At 36.9% G+C, this 21624-nt stretch overlaps 1 protein-coding gene and 2 long non-coding RNA genes across 6 annotated transcripts in view; 1 reads left to right on the top strand and 2 right to left on the bottom strand.

The window, feature by feature from the left end:
- The window catches only part of rbks (ribokinase), a 64712-nt gene that overhangs the window by 37413 nt on the left and 5675 nt on the right, over positions 1 to 21624 (bottom strand). For 2 of the 3 annotated variants that reach the window (XM_065288710.2, XM_065288708.2), the window contains 4 exons: positions 5972 to 6104; positions 3274 to 3337; positions 2668 to 2730; positions 1141 to 1305 (listed from right to left, as the gene is read on the bottom strand). In XM_065288710.2, coding sequence (XP_065144782.1) covers positions 1141 to 1305; positions 2668 to 2730; positions 3274 to 3337; positions 5972 to 6104 — 425 coding nt within the window. The remainder of the gene's footprint in view (positions 1 to 1140; positions 1306 to 2667; positions 2731 to 3273; positions 3338 to 5971; positions 6105 to 21624) is intronic. The other variant, XM_065288711.2, reaches the window with a different exon arrangement.
- Positions 6580 to 9013, top strand: LOC135778244 (uncharacterized). Of its 2 annotated transcripts, XR_010544473.2 has the most exons (5): positions 6588 to 7744; positions 8258 to 8351; positions 8450 to 8582; positions 8665 to 8763; positions 8874 to 9013. It is a non-coding gene; the product is annotated as an uncharacterized lncRNA (long non-coding RNA). The 2 variants fall into 2 exon arrangements; XR_012335288.1 differs by having other exon boundaries at positions 6580 to 7744; positions 8450 to 8763.
- Positions 8857 to 10229, bottom strand: LOC135778242 (uncharacterized). The gene is made up of 3 exons (XR_010544471.2): positions 10081 to 10229; positions 9376 to 9512; positions 8857 to 9059 (listed from the first exon to the last, which is right to left on the bottom strand). It is a non-coding gene; the product is annotated as an uncharacterized lncRNA (long non-coding RNA).

Here is a 21624-nt window from a genome sequence, read left to right as displayed (position 1 = left end):
AAAAATATTAATACACGAGATAAGGGGAATCATAGTTGTGAGCATTGTGGTGAGTTTTTATTTATTGAGAGGCTGCGTTAAAAAATTCTCATGCAAATAACGATTAAAATATTTTCATAAGTTTATTGTGTGGCTGTATTACGTTTATTTTATGTAAATAATAATTAAAATGTTTTCATAAGAAACCTTAATGTATATGAACTTGATTTGTAAGAGTACTTTGGGGTTGGACCTTGCTTGCGTTTCTTGGGTCCGATTTCAAAGCCCCCAAACCCTTTCAGCGTTGAGGGTGGACGCAGCGATGTCCTCTGCTGGCGTCAGGTCCTGAGGCAGATCCACCTCCCGTTACAATGTGTGCCCGATTTATGCTGGCAAGCTTGGGGCAAGAGTTATTTCTCACGCCGGGAAAATAGCAACAGCGCCCAAGATCCATCCACAAACTCACTTGCGCGTTGCGCTTCGCACTTGCGTTTCAGATCGTTAAAATAGGGCCCCATATGTGTGTGTGTGTGTTTATTTAAATATTTAAGAAATATTTACATGTGTATATACCTTTATTGACATTTATATCTAATTTGTATTACATATTAATATAAATACTTAATTTTTTTTCTTAAAATTATAAATGCATGTGTGTGTGATATATACATAGTTATTATACACAATACACATACATACATGATGTAAAAAAACTTTTATTCAGCAAATGATTAGTTGTGATTAGTTGTTATGCAGCCCTAATTTAAATACTCTTCTCCCATAAATTTTGCTACTGAAAGGGAAACTCATAAAAAATGCATGTGCAAAAAGGTCAGTCGGAAAAAAACTTTTTCAGTACTAATTATCCACTGCGCGTCTTTAGTAAATCCCTGTCTAAAGCTTTTAGGAAATCTGGCCCCATGTTAAAGTGTAGGACAGAAATCAGTAAATAATAATGTATGGAAATTACCATGCTCATGCAAACCAATGGGTAAACATACTAAATAACCACAAAATAAGAAGCACAACATTGTGGCAACACAAAGAAATGATAAGGAACAAATATAAAAATCACAAAGGAAAGACAGGGTGTTTGGAGAAAATGAAGTGGGCCAAGGAAAATAGGAACATTTAGACATGAAGCTGAAGGGTTTGACTGACCGTGGCTCTTTTTGGCCATTCTCAAGGCATGTAGTGATACATCTGGGTTGATTTCAAGCTGGCATATAAGCACCTTGGCACTAGTGATGGCAGACTGTGCCTGTTGTAGCTCTATTTGTTCCAGCAGCATGTTAGCACCAGACACAATCACTATAGCGTTCTCCCCTGTAAATGTAACATACAAATAATGTAACCTGGTGTAAAACCTTTCAAAGAATATTTAAGTTTTTATACAATTCATGCTTGATTGACAGCATTTAGTTGCCAGCTGGCGATTACCATAGGAAGCAATTTTATGTAAATAAAAAAGCAACAAATGTGCTTAAGTAGTAATTAGGGTAACAATGTAACATTTAAAAAATGTTCATCCGTGACCATGATATCTGTGTCCCATTGGATTGATTTAACTCCCAGGGCTCCAAAAACGTGGCGCCACATTTTGACATGTTTTCTCCTCATTAAAGCAGAAGCAACTTAAAATACTCCATCATTAATAATCTTACACTTACGTATTATACATCATTTAAAACTGTGAAAGGTCTTTTATTTGTGTACATTACCAATAACAACAAATATTTGTGTTCAAATAAAGAAAGATACTAATTACTACCGAAAACAAATATTGCCTGTTTATGTAATATGTATTAAAGTAAAGAGAGGTACTGTTTTTCCTGGCTGACCTCATTATCTGTAATACCCGCTATTCATTTGGAAATGAAGGCGACCACTTGAAAAACAATGCATAAAGTTTTTATCAGATTTAAAGACTTTAATGCGTGTTTGGATGATAAACATACACACACGTGAGGAAGCTCTTTAGTTATGCATTTTAAGTGTGTGCTGTGTAATATGATTCCATACATTGCGCTATTGTTTGCGCGCTATGTCATTGTTTACACGTGAGGAGACGAGTACTTGCGCATATGGACGCGATGCCATATGTGACCTGTTTTTAAACAGTTTATATGCGCTTACAGAAATACACTAATTTAAAAAACCTTTGGAAAATGGAAAAAACGGGGGCGGTTACAGAGTTGAAGCGGAGTTGGTCCACACGCCTTGCTTGTGCACCCCAAATCCTGTCCCTTTTACGGACATGACTCTTCATGACAGGCACTGTTGAAGATAAACATATTTCCAGTCACTGAAGTGCCAAGTAGCTCCCGCTGCCAGCCACAACAACAAAACAAATGGAGAACTAAAAGATAAAAGATGGTCTCCGGGAGAAATTAAGGTGGGGAATTTGTGAATAGATAATACAAACGCTGCTTTGTAAATGTTGAAAATGTTTATCATTATCCTATCTCTATATGCGGGTCCGGGGGCAGTGGGGGTTGTAAAAATAGCTAGAGTGTTGCGGGGCGGGATGGTGCGGGCAAAATATTTCATAAAAGTGGGACCCGTGGGTTGGAAAAAACGCCGACCCGCGCATCACTAGTAGCCGCGTGGCGATTTCGCCGCTTGCCGCGTACCCTGTTAAACAGCCTTTAGAGATCCAGAAGGGTTTTGTACCCAATTTCATTTTACCTGTGTCATTTACAATGATAGAGGCAGCTCCAGTTGCAGCCTTTTCAGTCTGTTCTGCAAAAGCTATAGAGAAGAAAGAGAATAAGTTGCTTAAATACATTTAGCTGGATAAAGAACTTCATGTTTGTCCACAAAATCACCTATTTCATAAATTATAAAATATAAGAAAAAATGTGCAGAGCAAGTATAATGGGACACTTAGGCTTTGTTTAGACTAGACACATTATGGTTTTCAAACGCGTTCACAAGAAAGACTGGATCTATTTAGTCAAAAATGTACTAAATGTGCTCATTCATGTAACACAATAAAAAAAATTTGTATAGTAATAATAAATAATGTATATTTAAACAATCAATTTAATGCATTGTTTTATATTAAATGTTTAATAATAAATTTTTAATAAACTATTTAAAAATAATTTTTATGTTTAATAAATTATTTACATAAAAATACAATACTTTTTTGTTGCATAAAAAATATACCAGGTATATACATATATTAAATGAGCAAAAATTTATTTAAACAAATAAAACATTTTATTTTTTCTGTCTGTCTAAACAAAGTCTTAAAAGCCAACAAATGTAAAAGCATCATCTGGGCATTACCAGTGGATACGCCATTATTTTTGAAATTCTGAATGTAGCTGTCCCCAAAAACGTCCTTTCCGACCTGAAGAGACAAGCAATATTTAGTAATATATATATAGAGAGAGAGACTTATACAAAATGGGAAATAAACGGAATTGTTTTTCAAAGTTAAAAAGTAAAACTTCAAGAGATTTTATAACTTGCTGGCCAAAGTTTTGCATTGCTATTTTGGGCAAAGCCTTCCAGATATAGTAACCCTAAACAAACGTCTCCACCCTACAAATACAACTTATACCTACCCATCTTCTCTTATGAGACATTCAGTGGTAAGGTAAGGGGCACAAGGGTTTCTTTATCCCTGTTGGGTCTGCTTTTATCCCACGCTGGTAAAGACATGCCAAGGATGAGGTTCTAAGCCCCAGCAGAGGAGGCCCTTCACTACCTGGCATTCAGTCTTTGAAGTGTGATCTCTAGCTGCATGTTTCTGAAATCATGCGAGTCTATTTTTGTACGTTGAATGTGCCTTCAATATTGATTGGCGTCTTTGGACTTACAAAATAAAATCTTTACTGCTTGGTTAAGATCTCTCACACAGTTTAATGCTGAAATAAATAAACTGCTTGAAATCAACCTAAACCTTTAAACATGCATAGTACATGCAATTTATAGTTATTTTAACTATATTTAAAATATAGTTTTTTTTTTTTGAAAAATGTGAAAACATTCAGATTGTTGGACAGAAGGTTTTCAATTATCCCAATAATGAAATTTAAATATCTGATTTATAGGAAAGGATTTGAACCTATAACAACGCCAAAGTATTTAAATTTAAATGTTTAACAATTTAAAGAGTACACACTTCATTGCTAAAAAACAACATTATTTTGTATTTGGTCTAATACAATGTGTTTGCATGGTTTATGATAAAAAAATAATTATTTTCCACATACTGTACAGTTTTGTAGCTCCAGATTTCAATCTCTTCCAAAAACGCATGGATTTGAAAAGCTCTGTGTGTCTGATTAGCCAGCTAATCTGTCTGTTGTGATTGGCCTGAATACCTCTGACATCAGCGGATATGTGATGCACCTCCTTACCATGTTTGAAAGATTCTGTCAAAATGCAACGCTAAGGCTGTGAGTCCAGGCGGGAGGAATTATGATAATGTCGGTCTTCTATACATAACTAATCCCAGGAAGTAAACTGTTGCCTACAATCTGTGTGTTTGTTGTAGTCCAAGAAAAGAGATTTGCGTTGGAGACGATAACTCGCGTCACTCAGGGCATGTACATTTTGCATATCATTAACATGTACTCATACACACTTGTACACCAAAGGAAATGTAAAAATGTGAATCGGACAATAGGTGCTCTTTAAACATAATTTTTGAAAGTCGTTTTAAACAGAAATTGTATTTTTGGTTGAACTATCCCTTTAAGGCAGGGGTGTCAAACTCAATTTGATCCCGGGCCACATCAGCATCACGGTTGCTCTCAAAGGGCCGGTTGTATTTGAACGACTGTATGAATGTATCAACTCTTTTATTACTGTACATTGCATAATGTTCTCTGCATTTGCTTACTATTGGTTTTGGTAATAACTCAATTAATACCTAGCTTTAAACGTAGAAGCCCAGGCAAAAAATGACAAAGTTTATAGAGTACAACCATTCTACAGATTATTTTAAAAATATTTGTGGTGACAAAAACACATGTTGTGTGTGAGTACACTCAAAATGTTCTGTTATCCTTCATTGTGCAGGTAAGAAAATGAAAGGCATTTTAATACTAATCTGTTTTACAAACTCCACCACAATATGCATGAATTAGACACATATGCTCTTGCTTGTCATTTCTTGCCATCTTTGCAAAAAAGCTGTGATTTTTTTCCTGACTTTGAGTGTCTGATTGACTTATGTCTCATGAGTTCAGCGTTGTTGGCTACAGATCAATAGTTTCAATCGTTTATTAAAAGTAATCGATTCAGATGAGTCATTAGTTCGCGTATTTAGCGGGAATAGACGCATTGTAAACTAATCCCAGCTGGACATCGCGAAACATTTCTGTAAACTAGACGGAAAACATTTTCTCGCTGGATACGCGTGTGCGTGCGCGAGAGAGGGAACGAAAGAACGAGCTGATTCTGTCCGTTTCTATATCCAAAGGCTGCAGCCTGAGGAGGTCGCATAAGCAGTGTCATCAAGCCTGGTTTATTTAAGTTAACTAACCATTACATTCGCACGTCATACGCATATTACAACTATTTACTATAAACAAAGAATAATATTTAACTTTATAATTGTTAATGTTCTGAAACAAGTCTTGATGGCGTATGCAGCCTGGAAATGCGACCTCCGGACGCTGCAGCCTTCGCATTAAGACACGGCCACTCTAGTAGTGCGCGCGTGCGGGGCACTGCTCGTTCTCTCTCATGCAATAATCAACATTATCAATATAATTATATTACAAAAAGACTTTGGCGGGACAAAAATTAGTTTTGGTGGCTGCTTAAAAATCAATGTAGGAAATAACCTGCAAAAAATAAAACTTTTAATAACAATAAAATAATCTGTAAACTCTCGCGGGCCACATAATTAACATAATTTGTAAACTCCCGCGGGCCAAATGAAATGAGGGGGCGGGCCGGATTTGGCCCGCGGGCCTTGAGTTTGAAACCCCTGCTTTAAGGCATTTATAAAGCAGGCAGAATAGTATACCTTGCACACCATGGCAGTTTTGGCCCCCATTCTTGCAGCTTGAACACACTGATTTGCCCCTTTACCACCAAAACCAATAAAGAACTTGTATCCATGTATTGTTTCTCCAGCCTTGGGTAGGCGAGGTGCCTGGCTAATACACAATAAAACAACATTTAATTAAAATCAGGCATGTGATTAGCCAAGGACAAAAAAGAAGGACGGGACCCAACACCACCCCACTCCGGCACCCGGAAACAAAATGCACACCATAACATACAGAACAAATACATTATAAGCATTATAATTTTTTTATTTTGACGGACAATTTAGATTATAAATTTAAAATGTAAACATTTTACAAGTAACCAAAACAATGTTTAATTAAATGGGTTGATACATGTGCAAAGCTGTAACAAGTGGCATCCCTTTACTATTTTACATCTGCAATAATTTTATTTTGCCATAATTTGTCCATCAGTGGCAAGGCCATACATTTTTAACTGAGTGGACCTTGGAATAGGATGGACCTGAAGGCCTACATGTAATTTAAAATTACTTAATTTTACAATATAGTAATGGTTAAATTAATCACATAATGGTTTTTGAGTCATGTAATTTTCAGATCAACAAAAAAAGTCATGTTGGAAAATAAAATAAGAACAAATGAAGAAATGACAAGCACATAAAATAGAAAAGGACAAAGTTAACAGTAGTATTCAGGTACAGAAATAGAATCAAATGAATAATGACACTGTTTTCATTCTATAAATTAAACATAATTAATCTTTTTAAAGCTATAAAAGTAATTTTTCCTGTTGTTTGATTAACATAATGACACAAACATAAGCATTTCTTATAAGAGGAACTGTCCCTTTAACTCTTTCGCTGCCAATGACGAGATTTTCCGTCTTTCCGCGGTACCGCTATTATCCACCAGGTGGCGTCCTTCCACAACTTTTTAAACCCGGAAGTATTGCCCTATGGCAAGCGGCTGCATGTCCGTGTCTGTTTTAAAGATCGCTCTGAATGGGATCTCTATGAAAAGTCTGTCACAAAAATTGAATTATCTCTGCTTTTTGCTCAAAATGTGGTGTTTTTGCAGAAACCTACCCATATTCAAAAGCTGATTACAAAAGAACCACTGAAGGTAGAATGAAACGTTTTATTTTGTTTGAAAGCAGAGGGTCTGTTCTTTCATTTGGTATATTGTATGTTTATATATTTAAAGAGCACCTATTATGGGATACACGTTTTTAAACATCCTTTTGTGTGTAAGTGTGCATTAGTACATGCTAACGATATTCAAAAAGTACATACCTCAAAGAAAACGATGACGCGAGTTATCGTCTCTAACGTTCGAGGACTACAAAAAACACTCGGATTGTAGGCAACAGTTTACTTCCTGGGATTGGTGACGTAGATAAGACCAACATTATCATAGTTCAGCCCTCTCTGCTTTGCTTGGGTACGCCCTCAAAGACGGGGGTGGGGAGCGCCGAGTCAGAAGAGAGCTAAAATGGCGGAGGTTGGGAGTCCCTGCATTGACTCTGTTTGCAAACTCTTGTTTCATCGTTTAAGCGATTAAATCTCTCGAGTAGACGCTGTCTCTTTAGATGCGAGGGCAAAATAGCACTTTATAGACTTACACAGAGGACATCATGTTTAATACGGTTCCGGAAAAATCCAGTCAGAAGTTGTTCACGGAGTTTTCACATTAACTGCTTCTCATGAACCGAAGCTGGACGTCTCCTCCTGAAAGTTGGATTACTGTGCACTTCTGGATCACAGGCTGTAAGTATTCACGTTTATTATTTGCCTTTTACTGTACATTACGTAACCGGAGATTAACATAATGTGCGTGTAGAGCTAAGCTTGCAAGCGAACTGTTTTGTGTTGTAATACTGTATTTCATAAACAACGTACCATATTTACACACGTGTATGTTGAATTATGCAGACTATCGTTTTTTTTATCGATGTTGGTTAAGACATGTTTACAAACTTGCTAAGTTACCAGCTAAACTGTTACCGGTAAAATTTGTTCTCATGATCAAACTCAAGAAACTCTAAGTACAGATGATTTGTTTAAAGTTATATGTATTTTACTGTTGTATTTACTTGAAGCTTTCTTAGATTTTGAAACGAAGTAAACACGTAACGTTAATGTGTGTTGCTAATGTTGGGCCATGTAATATGTAATACATTAACGTTTTAATGAATAGTCTAACGATTTATAGTCGTTGTACTCTATTGTTATATGTCTTTTTGACTGAATACATGTTTGTTTTATTTGTCTATATCTTAGATTCGCAGCTGGACACATCCTTCTACACTGTATGCAAACATGCAACATCATAACACACAGTACAAGGAGTCAGACTGGCATATGAGGAGCAAAGGTGTGTAACACAAATGATGTATTTAGCTAATGAAACCACTACCAGTCTTAAATGTATAACTGATGATGACAAAGTTTTTTTTCTCTGCATAATCATAGGAACCCACGCAGTAGCATCGTTTCACAATGTTTCCATCACCATCATCAGTGGATGCCTTTGCCGTCCGTAGCCTGAGATTTCAGATTTGTAGCAAAAAAATTTGATTTTCTCATTTATTGGAATGCTATGCAGGTATTTAAGTATTTTAGTAACTGTGTTAAATAAAGTAGTATTTACTTTTACAATAAATTTATGCTTGCTTATATTTTTACAGGTTGTACCTTGCAGCCATCCATTACAATGTCACCAAGCCGTAACAAAAGCAGGAGAGGGAAAGTACAAGGCTATGTTCCCAAAACACAAATGACATACCGTAAGCAGTAATGTTTTATTTCAAATACATTCATAATTAAAAACTTAATGTATGAAGCAGGGAAATAAATGATCAAAACAAAAGATTTATTGACTGCAATATTTGTACAGTTATGTGGAGGATGTGATCAGGCTTGTGTTTGCTGAGGTATTTGAAGATAAGCTGAAGGAAACCCCGATTCCAATGGACCTGGCATCACAGTTTGAGAGACCTTCAAAGGAGGACGTGATTGCATGCCATCTTCAGTGCAGGGGTCGTCGGAAGCCAACATTCCGATCAGGAAGCTCCAAGCATATCTGGAGAACAACACACGACAGGATGATAACCCTAAAGTGTCATCTTAGATAGCATCAGCTGACAAAGCTTTGATATGCCATTTATCTGAATAGATAGCTGTAAGAAGTGAATTGAACAATTTTTGAAAGAAGAGCACAATATGGTTACTAAAGTATGTTTATTTGTATATTGTTTAACATTTAAATATATATTTGTAATAAATAAACTTTTGACTGACTACTATATTTTCTTTAAAGTTACATCTTTTGTTCTTTTGGGTACTTTGTTACTAATAATACTTTAGTGTTATTGGTTTAAAAATGTAATAAAACTTACTCTAGTCCTGCGCCTCAAAGGCTTATAGTCGGTACAATAAATGTTCTGTGTGTAGGGATTTAGACAATTTGTGCAAAACCTGGATGATGAATCACGCAGGTAAGAGGCCCTGGAACCTGTTGCATTCTCCTTAAAACCTAGTAAGTAAAAACATAGCACAGTCTTTCATAATAAAGTTTAGCATAGTAAAATAATGTAGAACTAACATTCATTTCAATTAATACTTTCTTTGTGCTACATTTGGTGTTTCCATATAGTTTGCACAGTAAAATAGTATGTAAGCAGTATTTTATAATTAAGTTTACTATAGTAAAATAATGTAGAAATTACCAAGTGAAATCGTTTTATAATCATTTCAACAAATACTTTATATGTGCTACATTTGGTGTTTCCATATAGTTTGCACAGTAAAATAGTATGTAAGCAGTATTTTATAATTAAGTTTACTATAGTAAAATAATGTAGAAATTACCAAGTGAAATCATTTTATAATCATTTCAACAAATACTTTCTATGTGCTACATTTGGTGTTTCCATATAGTTTGCACAGCAATACAGTATGTAAGCAGTCTTTTATAATAAATTTTACTAGAGTAAAATAATGTAGAAATTACCAAGTGAAATCGTTTTATAATCATTTCAACAAATACTTTCTATGTGCTACATTTGGTGTTTCCATATAGTTATGTAGTACGTTATAATTACCTTTTGGATGTCTTTGCAACACATTTTCGTCTTCGTTTAGCATTCTGGCAGAGCTAAGGACACCTAAAAAAGTTAAATCCAATCGCATTCATTGACGGAGATCGTTTATATCGTAACGGCCTTCTGAACTCTCTGGATCGAGCTTGAAGTGGTAAGGCAGTACAGACACCATCGTTTATAGAGAAATATAGCGCTTGTTTACGATGCCTCTGAGGCTGTGACTCTCAGTCAGAATCTGTGACAACCCACGCGTAGTCAGGGGCGTAACCTTTCAAACACACGCCGAACCCAGCTGAATAACAGTTGAGTAGTCATCTGACCAATCCGAATACACTAGACATTTTGGGAGGCGGAGACAGGAACTAAACCGAGCGTTTTCCAGACAGTGGGAAATCGGTGAGGTATGTAAGCAATTTATAAGACTCACAATGCATTAGTTCAAGTTTTAATAACATGTATGTACTATGGGATATTGCAATAACGTGCTAACGTGCCAATTTATTAGCATAATTGGTGCTCTTTAAAGAAGAACATTTTCTGGAAGGCATTAAACTTTGGTGAAAATCATGAAAACTCTGGCGCTGGCTGGCAACTTTTTTAAAAACGCTGGCGGTAAAGGCGTTAAGAACAGATAAGCCCGTATCCATACACTGACATATCTTATTTCTTTCTGAACTGTTCACGTATAATAAACAACTGTTTAATTAGAATACTTGCCAAGACTGTGGTATTGCATAAGAAAATTTATCCTGTCAAGCGCAAAGAAATAATGTGTTTGCATTGCTTTTTGCAACATGCATCTTTGTGCATGGGCTTTTGAGTTTGTGTCCGTGTGTGTGTGTGTGCAACAGCTCACTTTAGCATCTTTGTCGCTCAAATAGTCTAAAAACGCTTTAGTATTAACATTTGCAAAGGCTTATAAACACATGCAAATGATAAACTTTCTACATAATTCGTTATGTCTGGTTATGATAACTTGATTGATTATTTTTTATGCGATTAGTTTCATGTATGTGTGGTTTTTCTGCTTTCCCACCAAAAAATTGTCTGTTCTGACTGTGTGGAGTCGGACCAGCCATCAATCTGTCAAGCATTAACCAATTTGTATTAAAAGTATTTAATGCAATATTTTGCAATTTCAACATGTTTACATTTACGCATTTACAGTAGGCTGGTAGACCAATGTGACTTACAAGCAAGGAGCAGCCCATGTCTATCATTTGTTCCAATCCATTCCAATGAAATTCTTTCATGTCACTTTTCAATGTGCCATAGAGCTTTGCGTAGGTCAATAACCACCCAGTGCACAAGAAAAGTTAAAGGGACGGGAAAAAGGTTTCCACAAAAGCATGGTGTAGGATGCCACCCCAACACTGGGAGGTCTCTCAGACATGTGAAGAACACAACCTACCAAATGGGAGGTACAAGTGCAAAACCCCCAAAAAGGTAAACCGGGATCGAACGAGCCTGAGTAAAAAGACAAATGGCGATGTCCTAGAAAGATCGCCAGAATAAAGGTCTGCTGCATAAAGACACCTGTCCACCCCATACAATCAGTAAGAATCCAACTACTAACATGGCCAAGACCAAAGAGCTTTCCAAAGACACTAGAGACAAAATTGTACACCTCCACAAGGCTGGAAAGGGCTACGGGGAAATTGCCAAGCAGCTTGGTGAAAAAAGGTCCACTGTTGAAGCAATCATTATAAAATGGAAGAAGCTAAAAATGACTGTCAATCTCCCTCGGACTGGGGCTCCACGCAAGATCTCACCTCGTGAGGTCTCAAAGATCCTAAAAAATACGATAAATCACCCCAGAACTACATGGGAGGAGCTGGTCAATGACCTGAAAAGAGCTGGGACCACTGTTTCCAAGGTTACTGTTGGTAATGGTAAATGGAACGAATGATTCCCCTGCTTAAACCGGCACATGTCCAGGCCCGTTTTAAGTTTGCCAATGACCATTTGGATGAACCAGAGCAGTCATGGGAGAAAGTCATGTGGTCAGATGAGACCAAAATGGAACTTTTTGGTCATAATTCCACTAAACGTGTTTGGAGGAAGAAGAATGATGAGTACCATCCCAAGAACACCATCCCTACTGTGAAGCATGGGGTGGAAGCATCATGCTTTGGGGTTGTTTTTCTGCACATGGGACAGGGCGACTGCACTGTATTAAGGAGAGGATGACTGGGGCCATGTATTGCGAGATTTTTTGAGAGCAACCTCCTTCCCTCAGTTAGAGCATTGAAGATGGGTCGAGGCTGGGTCTTCTGACACGACAATGACCCAAAGCACACAGCCAGGATAACCAAGGAGTGCCTCTGTAAGAAGCATATCAAGGTTCTGGCGTGGCCTAGCCAGTCTCCAGACCTAAACCCAATAAAAAATCTTTGGAAGGAGCTCAAACTCTGTGTTTCTCAGCGACAGGCCAGAAACCTGACTGATCTAGAGAAGATCTGTGTGGAGGAGTGGGCCAAAATTCCTACTGCAATGTGTGCAAACCTGGTGAATTTGCTAACAAAGGCTACTGTACCAAATATTTACATTGATTTTCTCAGGTGTTCAAATACTTACTTGCAGCTGTATCATACAAATAAATAGTTTTTAAAAAATCTAACATTGTGATTTCTGGATTTTTTTTTTTGAGATTATTGAGATTATTTTTTATTTGAGATTTTGTCCACTGTGAGAGATTATGTCTCTCACAGTGGACATGCACCTACAATGACAATTTCAGACCCCTCCATGATTTCTAATGGAAGAACTTGCAAAATAGCAGGGTGTTCAAATACTTATTTTTCTCACTGTATATCATAAGCATAAAACGATAACATCTGGTCATGTGTCAGATTCACGGAGAAGAGGTCAGTCTCGCATGCGCCCCGTGTCCAAGGAGCCACAATAGCAAAACAATGGGGACATAACTAAACTTTTGCGCTTACCAGATTCAACTGTTATCAGATTCAAAACTATGGTGTAAAACAATCACTGTTAGTTTATTGTTAATTTGGATCCCCATTAGCTTCCACAAAGTGGTTGCTAATCTTCCTGGGGTCCACAGAGTTGCACAATACAAAAAAATCATTCAAAGACATAAAATAATAACAAAAATACAATTACTAATCCAATCACATCACAAAACTATACCCATACATATTAATAGTAGCAGCACAAGAAGAAGTACGTCTATACCTTTAACAACATGTTTTCACAATTTCTTTTAAACACCTGTGTAGAATTACTGTTACGTATTTTTATAGGAACAACATTCCAAGCAGCAGAGCCACGATAAAATACAGTCTTTTTCAGCAAATTTGATTGTGGACATGGTAAAAATAGTTTAGACTTACTCACTTGACGTGTTTTATAATCGTGTCTAAAACCAACATATACAAGCTTTTCAAAGAAAAAACATGGTGTGTGATACTTGATTACCTTATAAAAATATACCAACACTCGTAAATGTAATTTGTCCTTCACTAAAAGCCATGATAATTTTCTATGCATATCAGCAACACTGGCCTGAAATTGATAATGGAAGGCTAAAGATTTTTTGTTTGTAATCAGAATCAGTAGATGGCACTGTCTGGCTGCAACACAAACAGCCACATGTTCCGCAAAAAACTAATTTCTAAGGGTATGATTTTGTTTGACTGTCATAAACACAAGCCACATAGAAAACTGGATTTTACACTTCAAAGCCATGCAAAGCACTTTGATGAGTGAAATGTGTCAGCCATCCTCCAAAACGTGCATGCCAAAAACACATTTATCCTACCAGAACTATTGCCTTATTGATGCAATCTCTGTCAATCTATGTCAAAAGACATTACTTAAGATTGATTGTTTATATATATACCTTTTACATAGCTCTGTGTAGTTTTACGCTTTAGCTATGACTTGAACTAAGGAAATCTAATTGTTTATTTTGCTTGTTATTATCAGAAATAAACTCTCAGGACTCTGTTGTTATTGATTCTTTGCGGTAGTTATGTTTGTTCCACAAAAGAGGTTTGTTTATATTGTTACTGATGATGTCGTCTATAGTTTCTGAATATAAAGTGAGGATATATTCAACTGTATCTGTTCCCCGAACAAATAAATACAGGGCACCGCTTGTTACATCAGGTACAAATCTGATTAATATAAAATTAGAAAACAATACATTAACAGATGAATCTCGAATATTAAAATTCGGCCTTCTTAACATTAGATCGCTTACCAATAAAGAACCTATTGTCAATGAAATAATTACAGACCAAAACTTAGATGCACTCTGTTTAACAGAAACCTGGCTTAAAGCAGATGACTACATTAGTTTAAATGAATCCACCCCACAAGACTATTATTATAAACACAAACCTCGATTAAAGGGGAGAGGGGGTGGTGTAGCTACAATATACAACACAATTTTTAAAGTAAACCAAAAATCTGAGCTAAAATTTAAATCATTTGAACTAATGTTGTTAAATATGGAAATAACTGATCGTAACCACAAACAGCTTTCTTTTGCCTTAGCGACAATCTATAGACCACCGGGCCACCATGCAGATTTCCTTAAAGAAATAGCAGATTTCCTGTCTGAGCTTGTAGTCACTGTTAGGGGTGTCACGATTCTCCAAATCCTCAATTCGATTACATTTTCGATTCTAAGGTCACGATTCGATCCGATTCTCGATTTTTACTTTTTTTTTTTTTTAAGACAAAAATGATATGCCATTATTTATTATTATTATTATTATAGTTTAACATAACATGCACATTGCACAACTCGCATGGGGGTTTGTGGGCTTCACTTAACGCAAGAGCTTGTAGAACGAGGATTCCTTCTTGCACGCACATGGATTTAATGGACATGAACTTAATGCGCGTGTCTTGGACTCATAGCATCTGAAATAAATCCAGCATCATAAGCAGCTGCGCTTCTCTCTGTCGCACGTGCACGCGCTCTCGCATCTGTCCGAAGTCTAAACATAAACTAAAGTAGTAATCCTTATGTATTTGTTCAGTTTTATGTGTTTCATGCGAGCTGAGGCAAACTATCCATTTTGTTTAAATATAACCCGCTGCATATTTGCGCCTCCCTCACTCTCGCGCACGTGCAGAGAGCTGCGCTCTGTCCAAAGTCAGATCACTAGTAATCCTGTTTATGATATGCATTTCAAGGAGTTGTAGCATACCTCGTGTGTAAAATATGATCGCGTTCCGCTGGACAGATGTTTTTAAAGGCATCTCTGAGAGTTTTTTTCCCTCGCTTGGCAAGCCGACCGGACGTGACATGGGGGCGTGGCAGCATCGACGATCCCATTTTTTGATTCGAAGTTCGAAGCTGTGACTTAATTTCGATCGATTTCGATTTAAAATCGAAATCGTGACACCCTAAGTCACTGTAGATAAAGCTCTTATTGTTGGTGATTTTAATGTCCATGTGGATAACCCAAAAGACGCATTAGGACGTGCGTTTATAGATGTTCTAAATTCTCTCAATATTAGACAAAACGTGACATATGGAATAAATTTCCCGCCTAATGTATTGAGGTCACGGATTAAAAAATAACATGCATGAATAAAATAATAATAAGCGCAAATCAGAACTTTAAACAGATTTAAAGTTATATTGCACAAAACTGAAAAACGAATGCAAAGTTATCCAAATTGCATACAAAATGACGTTTTCTTTGATTATATTTTTCATTTTTTTCTTCTCTCTAATATATTCTGCTCATATTAATTTTTTTGTATGCTTGTGCTGTTTTTCCCTTGCTCTTATTTCCACACTCTGCGCTTGCATTTCCAAAAGTTGCAGTTAGAGTTTCATGCAAATCAGGGCAGACTTTAAGTGTCGCCATTGGTCCGCTAGTTTTAGATTGACAGCTCCTCCTCTAGCCAATCAGTCGAAGAGAGGGTGTTGACGTCACTTCGGTGCGACTCAAAGCAGGCGATCGTGCAGGTGAAGATGGATAACCGTCAGATGGGCTTTGATAATTTCAGATAACTTTTTGTATATTCACAGGTAGTGAAGTATGCATGTACAGTTTCTTTAAATATAATTATTGGCATTTATAGAGTCCGTTTTGAGAGAAAATTGAATTTTTCTACTGTTATTGAGCTTATTTACACTTAGCGGTTAGCATATTTACCTCAAAGTTTACTTCAGTAATATTACCTTTATTTAAGTAATAATAGTACAGTTTGCATATCAATCCTGCTTCTTTATGTTTATTCATGAATTTATGCTGTTATGTGAAGTCATGAGAGCTATATTTATTGTAATACGAGACATTAAATGACGTTATATGAATACTTTTGCTTTTAATGTGCTCATTATACACTCACAGTGGCATTTTTGTGCTGGATTTAAATGCATGTTTATATATTTGTTTTTACGTTTATATTGCAAACTTTTTGGCACAATATTACGTGGTCTTATTGCAACAGGTCCTATAAAACTGTACACGTGCCTTCCCGTGTACAGTTTGAAACACATGTAGCCTTTCTACAACCCTGCCTGTCACCTAATAATCTTAATATATGTGGAGATAAATAAACCTTTGCACTAAATCTGGCTACTTTGATCCATTTCTGTGTTCTGGCTCTGACACACCAAGAGACATGCTGGAGTTTTTAAACATCTTTAAACCAATCTCCTTATGTCCAATATTTATATATGTCCAATATTTAAAGTATATTATGTGTATCTATTTATTCACACACGTCATATGCAAGAAAGTAATGCAGTGTTTTTAAACTTATTTTCTTTGTATGCTGTCAGAATATGAATATTGGCTCAATAAAGGACTATTAATGGAAATTCACAATTCAGAGATTGTATATATTTAGTTTTATTTTGTGCAGCTTGCTGGATTGGAGCTTAAAGCATAAGTTTATAATTTATGTAAATTTAGCATACAGTTATTTTAATTTGTGTCATTTAACTCGGTTATGCAGTTCCTAGCACAGATAATAAACAAAGCCTTTTCTGTATTGTTGAGTTGTATTATTTATTATTTATTTGTATTAATACAAATAATGTAATGCCCGAGTAAACACAATGGGTCTGAAAATAAAACAAATTTGGTTTGAAAATGCTTTATTTCTTATCAATATTGGGAAATCCCCTACAGTAGTGTTAAACACAAAGCTTCCTTTTATAACATGTTATAACTACTGTACATTTATTCAAAATAAAAACCTGAAGCACCACACTGATATTCAGGCCGTTTGCTATTATGTTTTTTTTAGTCAAGATCGTTCAGATGTACAACTTGGCTGAAGTCTACCAATGGTAATTTCATAAATATATTTGTCCTAAAAAGCAGACAGCCATCTATGAAAGGTCTGAATGCTTATGATATCGTATTATTTTTTGTTTTATACTGTATACGTTTGCACATAACTTAACTATTATCACTTTATCATTATAGTGTACTGAGCATAGAATGTGTAAAGCCAATGTATGTAATTCATTTTAGCCTTAAACTGCAAAGACTCACTCCACTGCCTAAACCTAAACTAGCTAAAAGGATTCGTGTTAACAGACTTTCATTTACTTGGATGACACATGGGGCTCTATTTTAACGATCTGAAACGCAAGTGCGAAGCGCAACGCGCAAGTGAGTTTGTGGGCGGATCTTGGGCGCTGTTGCTATTTTCCCGGCGTGAGAAATAACTCTTGCGCCGGGCGCAAATCAATAAGGGGTTGGTCTGAAGTAGGTTCATTATTCATAGGTGTGGTTTGGGCGTAACGTCAAATAAACCAATCAGAACGCTAGCCAACATTCCCTTTAAACGCAAGGGCGCAAGTTCCATGGCGGGTTGCTATTATTATGACGGATTTACCAGGCGCACCCCAGGAGCGGTTCACAGCCGAGATGACCGATGTCCTTGTACGGGGGAATCCCACGCTTGCCAGCATAAATCGGGCACGCCGTGTAACGGGAGGTGGATCTGCCTCAGGACTTGACGCCAGCAGAGGACATCGCTGCGTCCACCCTCACCGCTGAAAGGGTTTGGGGGCTTTGAAATCGGACCCAAGAAACGCAAGCAAGGTCCAACCCCAAAGTACTCTTACAAATCAAGTTCATATACATTAAGGTTTCTTATGAAAACATTTTAATTATTATTTACATAAAATAAACGTAATACAGCCACACAACAAAGTTATGAAAATATTTTAATCGTTATTTGCATGAGAATAAATAAAAACTATCACCACAATGCTCACCACTATGATTCTCCTTATCTCGTGTATTAATATTTTTAAGTGTAACAATTTATGATTTGCAAAAATAACTGTTGCATCTGTGTAGATTAGATAAGCAAAGTGTATGCGCGTTGTGCACCCTATAGCTACATTATGGTCAAGCATGCGCCCTTAAAATAGCATAATGAACAACGCGCAACGCGCCACTGACTTTAAACTTTTTTTTTCTGGTCAGTGGCGCAATTGTTTTTTGAAACTGCAAAATAGCATCAGGGATGGTTTGCGCCGGAACACGCCTCTTTTTTTGCGCTGAACCACCCAGGGAGCGCAAGTTCATTCCCTAGTTTGCCGACGTGCTTCTGTGACGGGAAAAACCCGCTGTGCGCCGGGGCAAAATACGAATGATACATGCGTCACAGACAAAGTCAATTGCGCTGGGTGCAAGATAGAGCCCATTATCTTAAAGAACTGACAAAGAGTACTCACAACAGACATAAGTGTATTTCTGTCAAACACTAACAATATTTTGTTTAAGGATATTTAATTGTCTAATATTTGCCAGCTGATGGTTATCCATCCTCTCCTGCACGACTATGCAGCCGGGAGTCGCACTGGAGTGACGTCAACTTCCTCTTCAACTGATTGGCTAAAGGAGCTGTCAATCTACAACTAGCGGACCAATGGTGACGCTTAAGTCCGCCCTGATTTGCATGAAACTCTAACGGCAACTTTTGGAAAAGCAAGCGCAGAGTGTGGAAATAAGAGCGAGAATAAAAACAGCACAAGCATACAAAACAAATAAATATGAGCAGAAAATATTAGAGAGAAGAAATAAAGGAGTAATATAAACAAAGAAAATGTCATTTTGTATGCAATTTGGATAACTTTGCATTCGTTTTTCAGTTTTGTGCAATTTAATTTTAATTCTGTTTAAAGATCAAATTTGCGCTTATTATTTTTTCATTCACGCATATTATTTTTTGAACCGTGACCTCAATACATTAGGCGGGAAATTTATTCCATAGTGACAGGGCCTATGCATACTCGTAAGCACACATTAGACTTAATTCTGTCACTCGGACTCAATATTAATGACGTCGAAATATCACCTCAGAGTGATGCAGTTTCTGACCATTACCTTGTGTCATAAACTGTACTTCTAGATAGGATCACTCAATCCACAACATGCTACCGACTAGCCAGAACAATAATTTCCACCACTAAAGATAGCTTTATTAGCACTCTTCCAGACCTGTCCCAGATGAAACATGTAGCAGATAACTGTGACGATCTAGATATTGTAATAGAAAACCTAAACAATGTCTGTTCTAACACATTGGATGCCGTTGCTCCCATTCGAAAAAAGAGATTCAAAGAAAAACCGCCAGCTCCATGGTATGACCATCACACCGCAGCCCTTAAAAAGGCAGCTAGAGAAATGGAAAGAAATTATAGAAGCACAAAGTTAGAAGTATGGCGTGCAGCATGGAAACAAAGTGTTAAACACTACAGACAGGCTATTAAAACCGCCAGATCTACATATCTTAGCAAGCTTATAAATGAGAATCATAATAACCCTCGTTTCCTCTTTAGCACAGTTGCGAAACTGACTAAAAACAAAGAACAAACAGAAACCAATAGTAAACTTCAACACAATAGTAACGGCTTCATGAACTTCTTTTCTAACAAAATTTCAGTTATTAGGGAAAACATCGTAGCTACCCAGGCAGCCACCACTCTACCCATTAGTTCACTTAACACTAGACTACCATACGAACATCTTGATTCATTTAAACCTACTACAATAGATGAGCTCTCTAAACTAGTCACATCATCCAAATCATCGTCCTGTATATTAGACCCCGTTCCCACAAAACTACTTAAAGAGGTATTCCCTGTAGTGTCAACCCCGGTTCTAAATATCTTTAACTCATCGCTAGAAATAGGATACGTTCCAACAGCTTTCAAACTAGCAGTTATTAAACCGTTGATTAAAAAACCACAGCTTGACCAAGGAGAACTTAATAACTTTAGACCAATCTCAAATCTCCCTTTTCTTTCGAAAATATTAGAAAAGGTAGTGGCAAGCCAGTTACGCAGATTCTTGACAAATAATAGTACATATGAAAAGTTCCAATCAGGATTCAGGCCCCACCATAGCACAGAGACAGCGCTGCTTAGAGTTACAAATGACCTCCTATTAACATCCGATCGTGGTGAAATCTCAATTCTTATATTACTAGACCTTAGTGCAGCCTTTGACACAATAGATCACACAATCTTACTCAATAGACTAGAAAACTATGTTGGTATCAGTGGTCAGGCGCTAGCCTGGTTTAGGTCATATCTAACCAATCGCTATCACTTTGTTTATGTAAATGAGGAAGAGTCATATCACTCCCTGGTTAAATACGGTGTACCGCAGGGATCAGTTTTAGGTCCTATCCTGTTCTCGTTATACATGTTACCCCTAGGAGACATTATCAGGAAACATAACATAAGTTTTCACTGCTATGCGGATGATACCCAGCTTTACATCTCCTCGCATCCCAGCGAAACACACACGTTTTCTAAGCTAAAAGACTGTATTAGCGATGTTAGTGACTGGATGGCACATAACTTTCTTAAGCTCAACTCCAATAAGACAGAGATACTTATTATTGAACCAAATCGCTACAAACATAATATGTCAGATTACAAATTGCACATAGATGGCTGTACTGTGGTGCCATCTTCCACGGTTAGGAACTTAGGTGTGATGTTCGACAGCAACTTATCCTTTGATAGTCATATCGCCAACGTCTGCCGCACAGCATTTTTCCATCTTAGAAATATCTCAAAATACGCCATATACTGTCTACATCTGACGCAGAGAAGCTTATTCATGCTTTTATGACCTCTAGAATAGACTATTGTAACTCGCTACTCGGGGGATGCCATTCAAATTAGGTCAACAAGCTTCAGCTAGTTCAAAACGCTTCTGCAAGGGTACTTACTCGATCTAAAAAGTATGACCACATAAGCCCAACTCTGGCTTCTTTACACTGGCTACCAGTTAAATATCGCATCCAATTTAAAATATCACTAATCACCTACAAAGCTTTAAATGGCTTAGCACCCTCATATCTTAGAGAATTACTATCAGAATACAATCCATCACGCACACTACGGTCGCAAAATTCTGGTCTACTGATTATCCCTAGACTATCAAAAGTGTCTAAAAGTGGAAGATCCTTTTCCTACTTAGCCCCTAAGCTCTCGAATGATTTACCAACCGATTTATGAGAATCAGACACAGTCGATCATTTTAAATCTAGACTTAAAACTTTTCTCTTCAA

This window comes from Paramisgurnus dabryanus, chromosome 17 (genome assembly GCF_030506205.2).
Source record: "Paramisgurnus dabryanus chromosome 17, PD_genome_1.1, whole genome shotgun sequence".
In the NCBI taxonomy this organism is placed as follows: Eukaryota; Metazoa; Chordata; class Actinopteri; order Cypriniformes; family Cobitidae; genus Paramisgurnus; species Paramisgurnus dabryanus.
The sequence above is the reverse complement of the archived record's forward strand: the minus strand, read 5'-3'. Positions and strand labels throughout refer to the sequence as shown.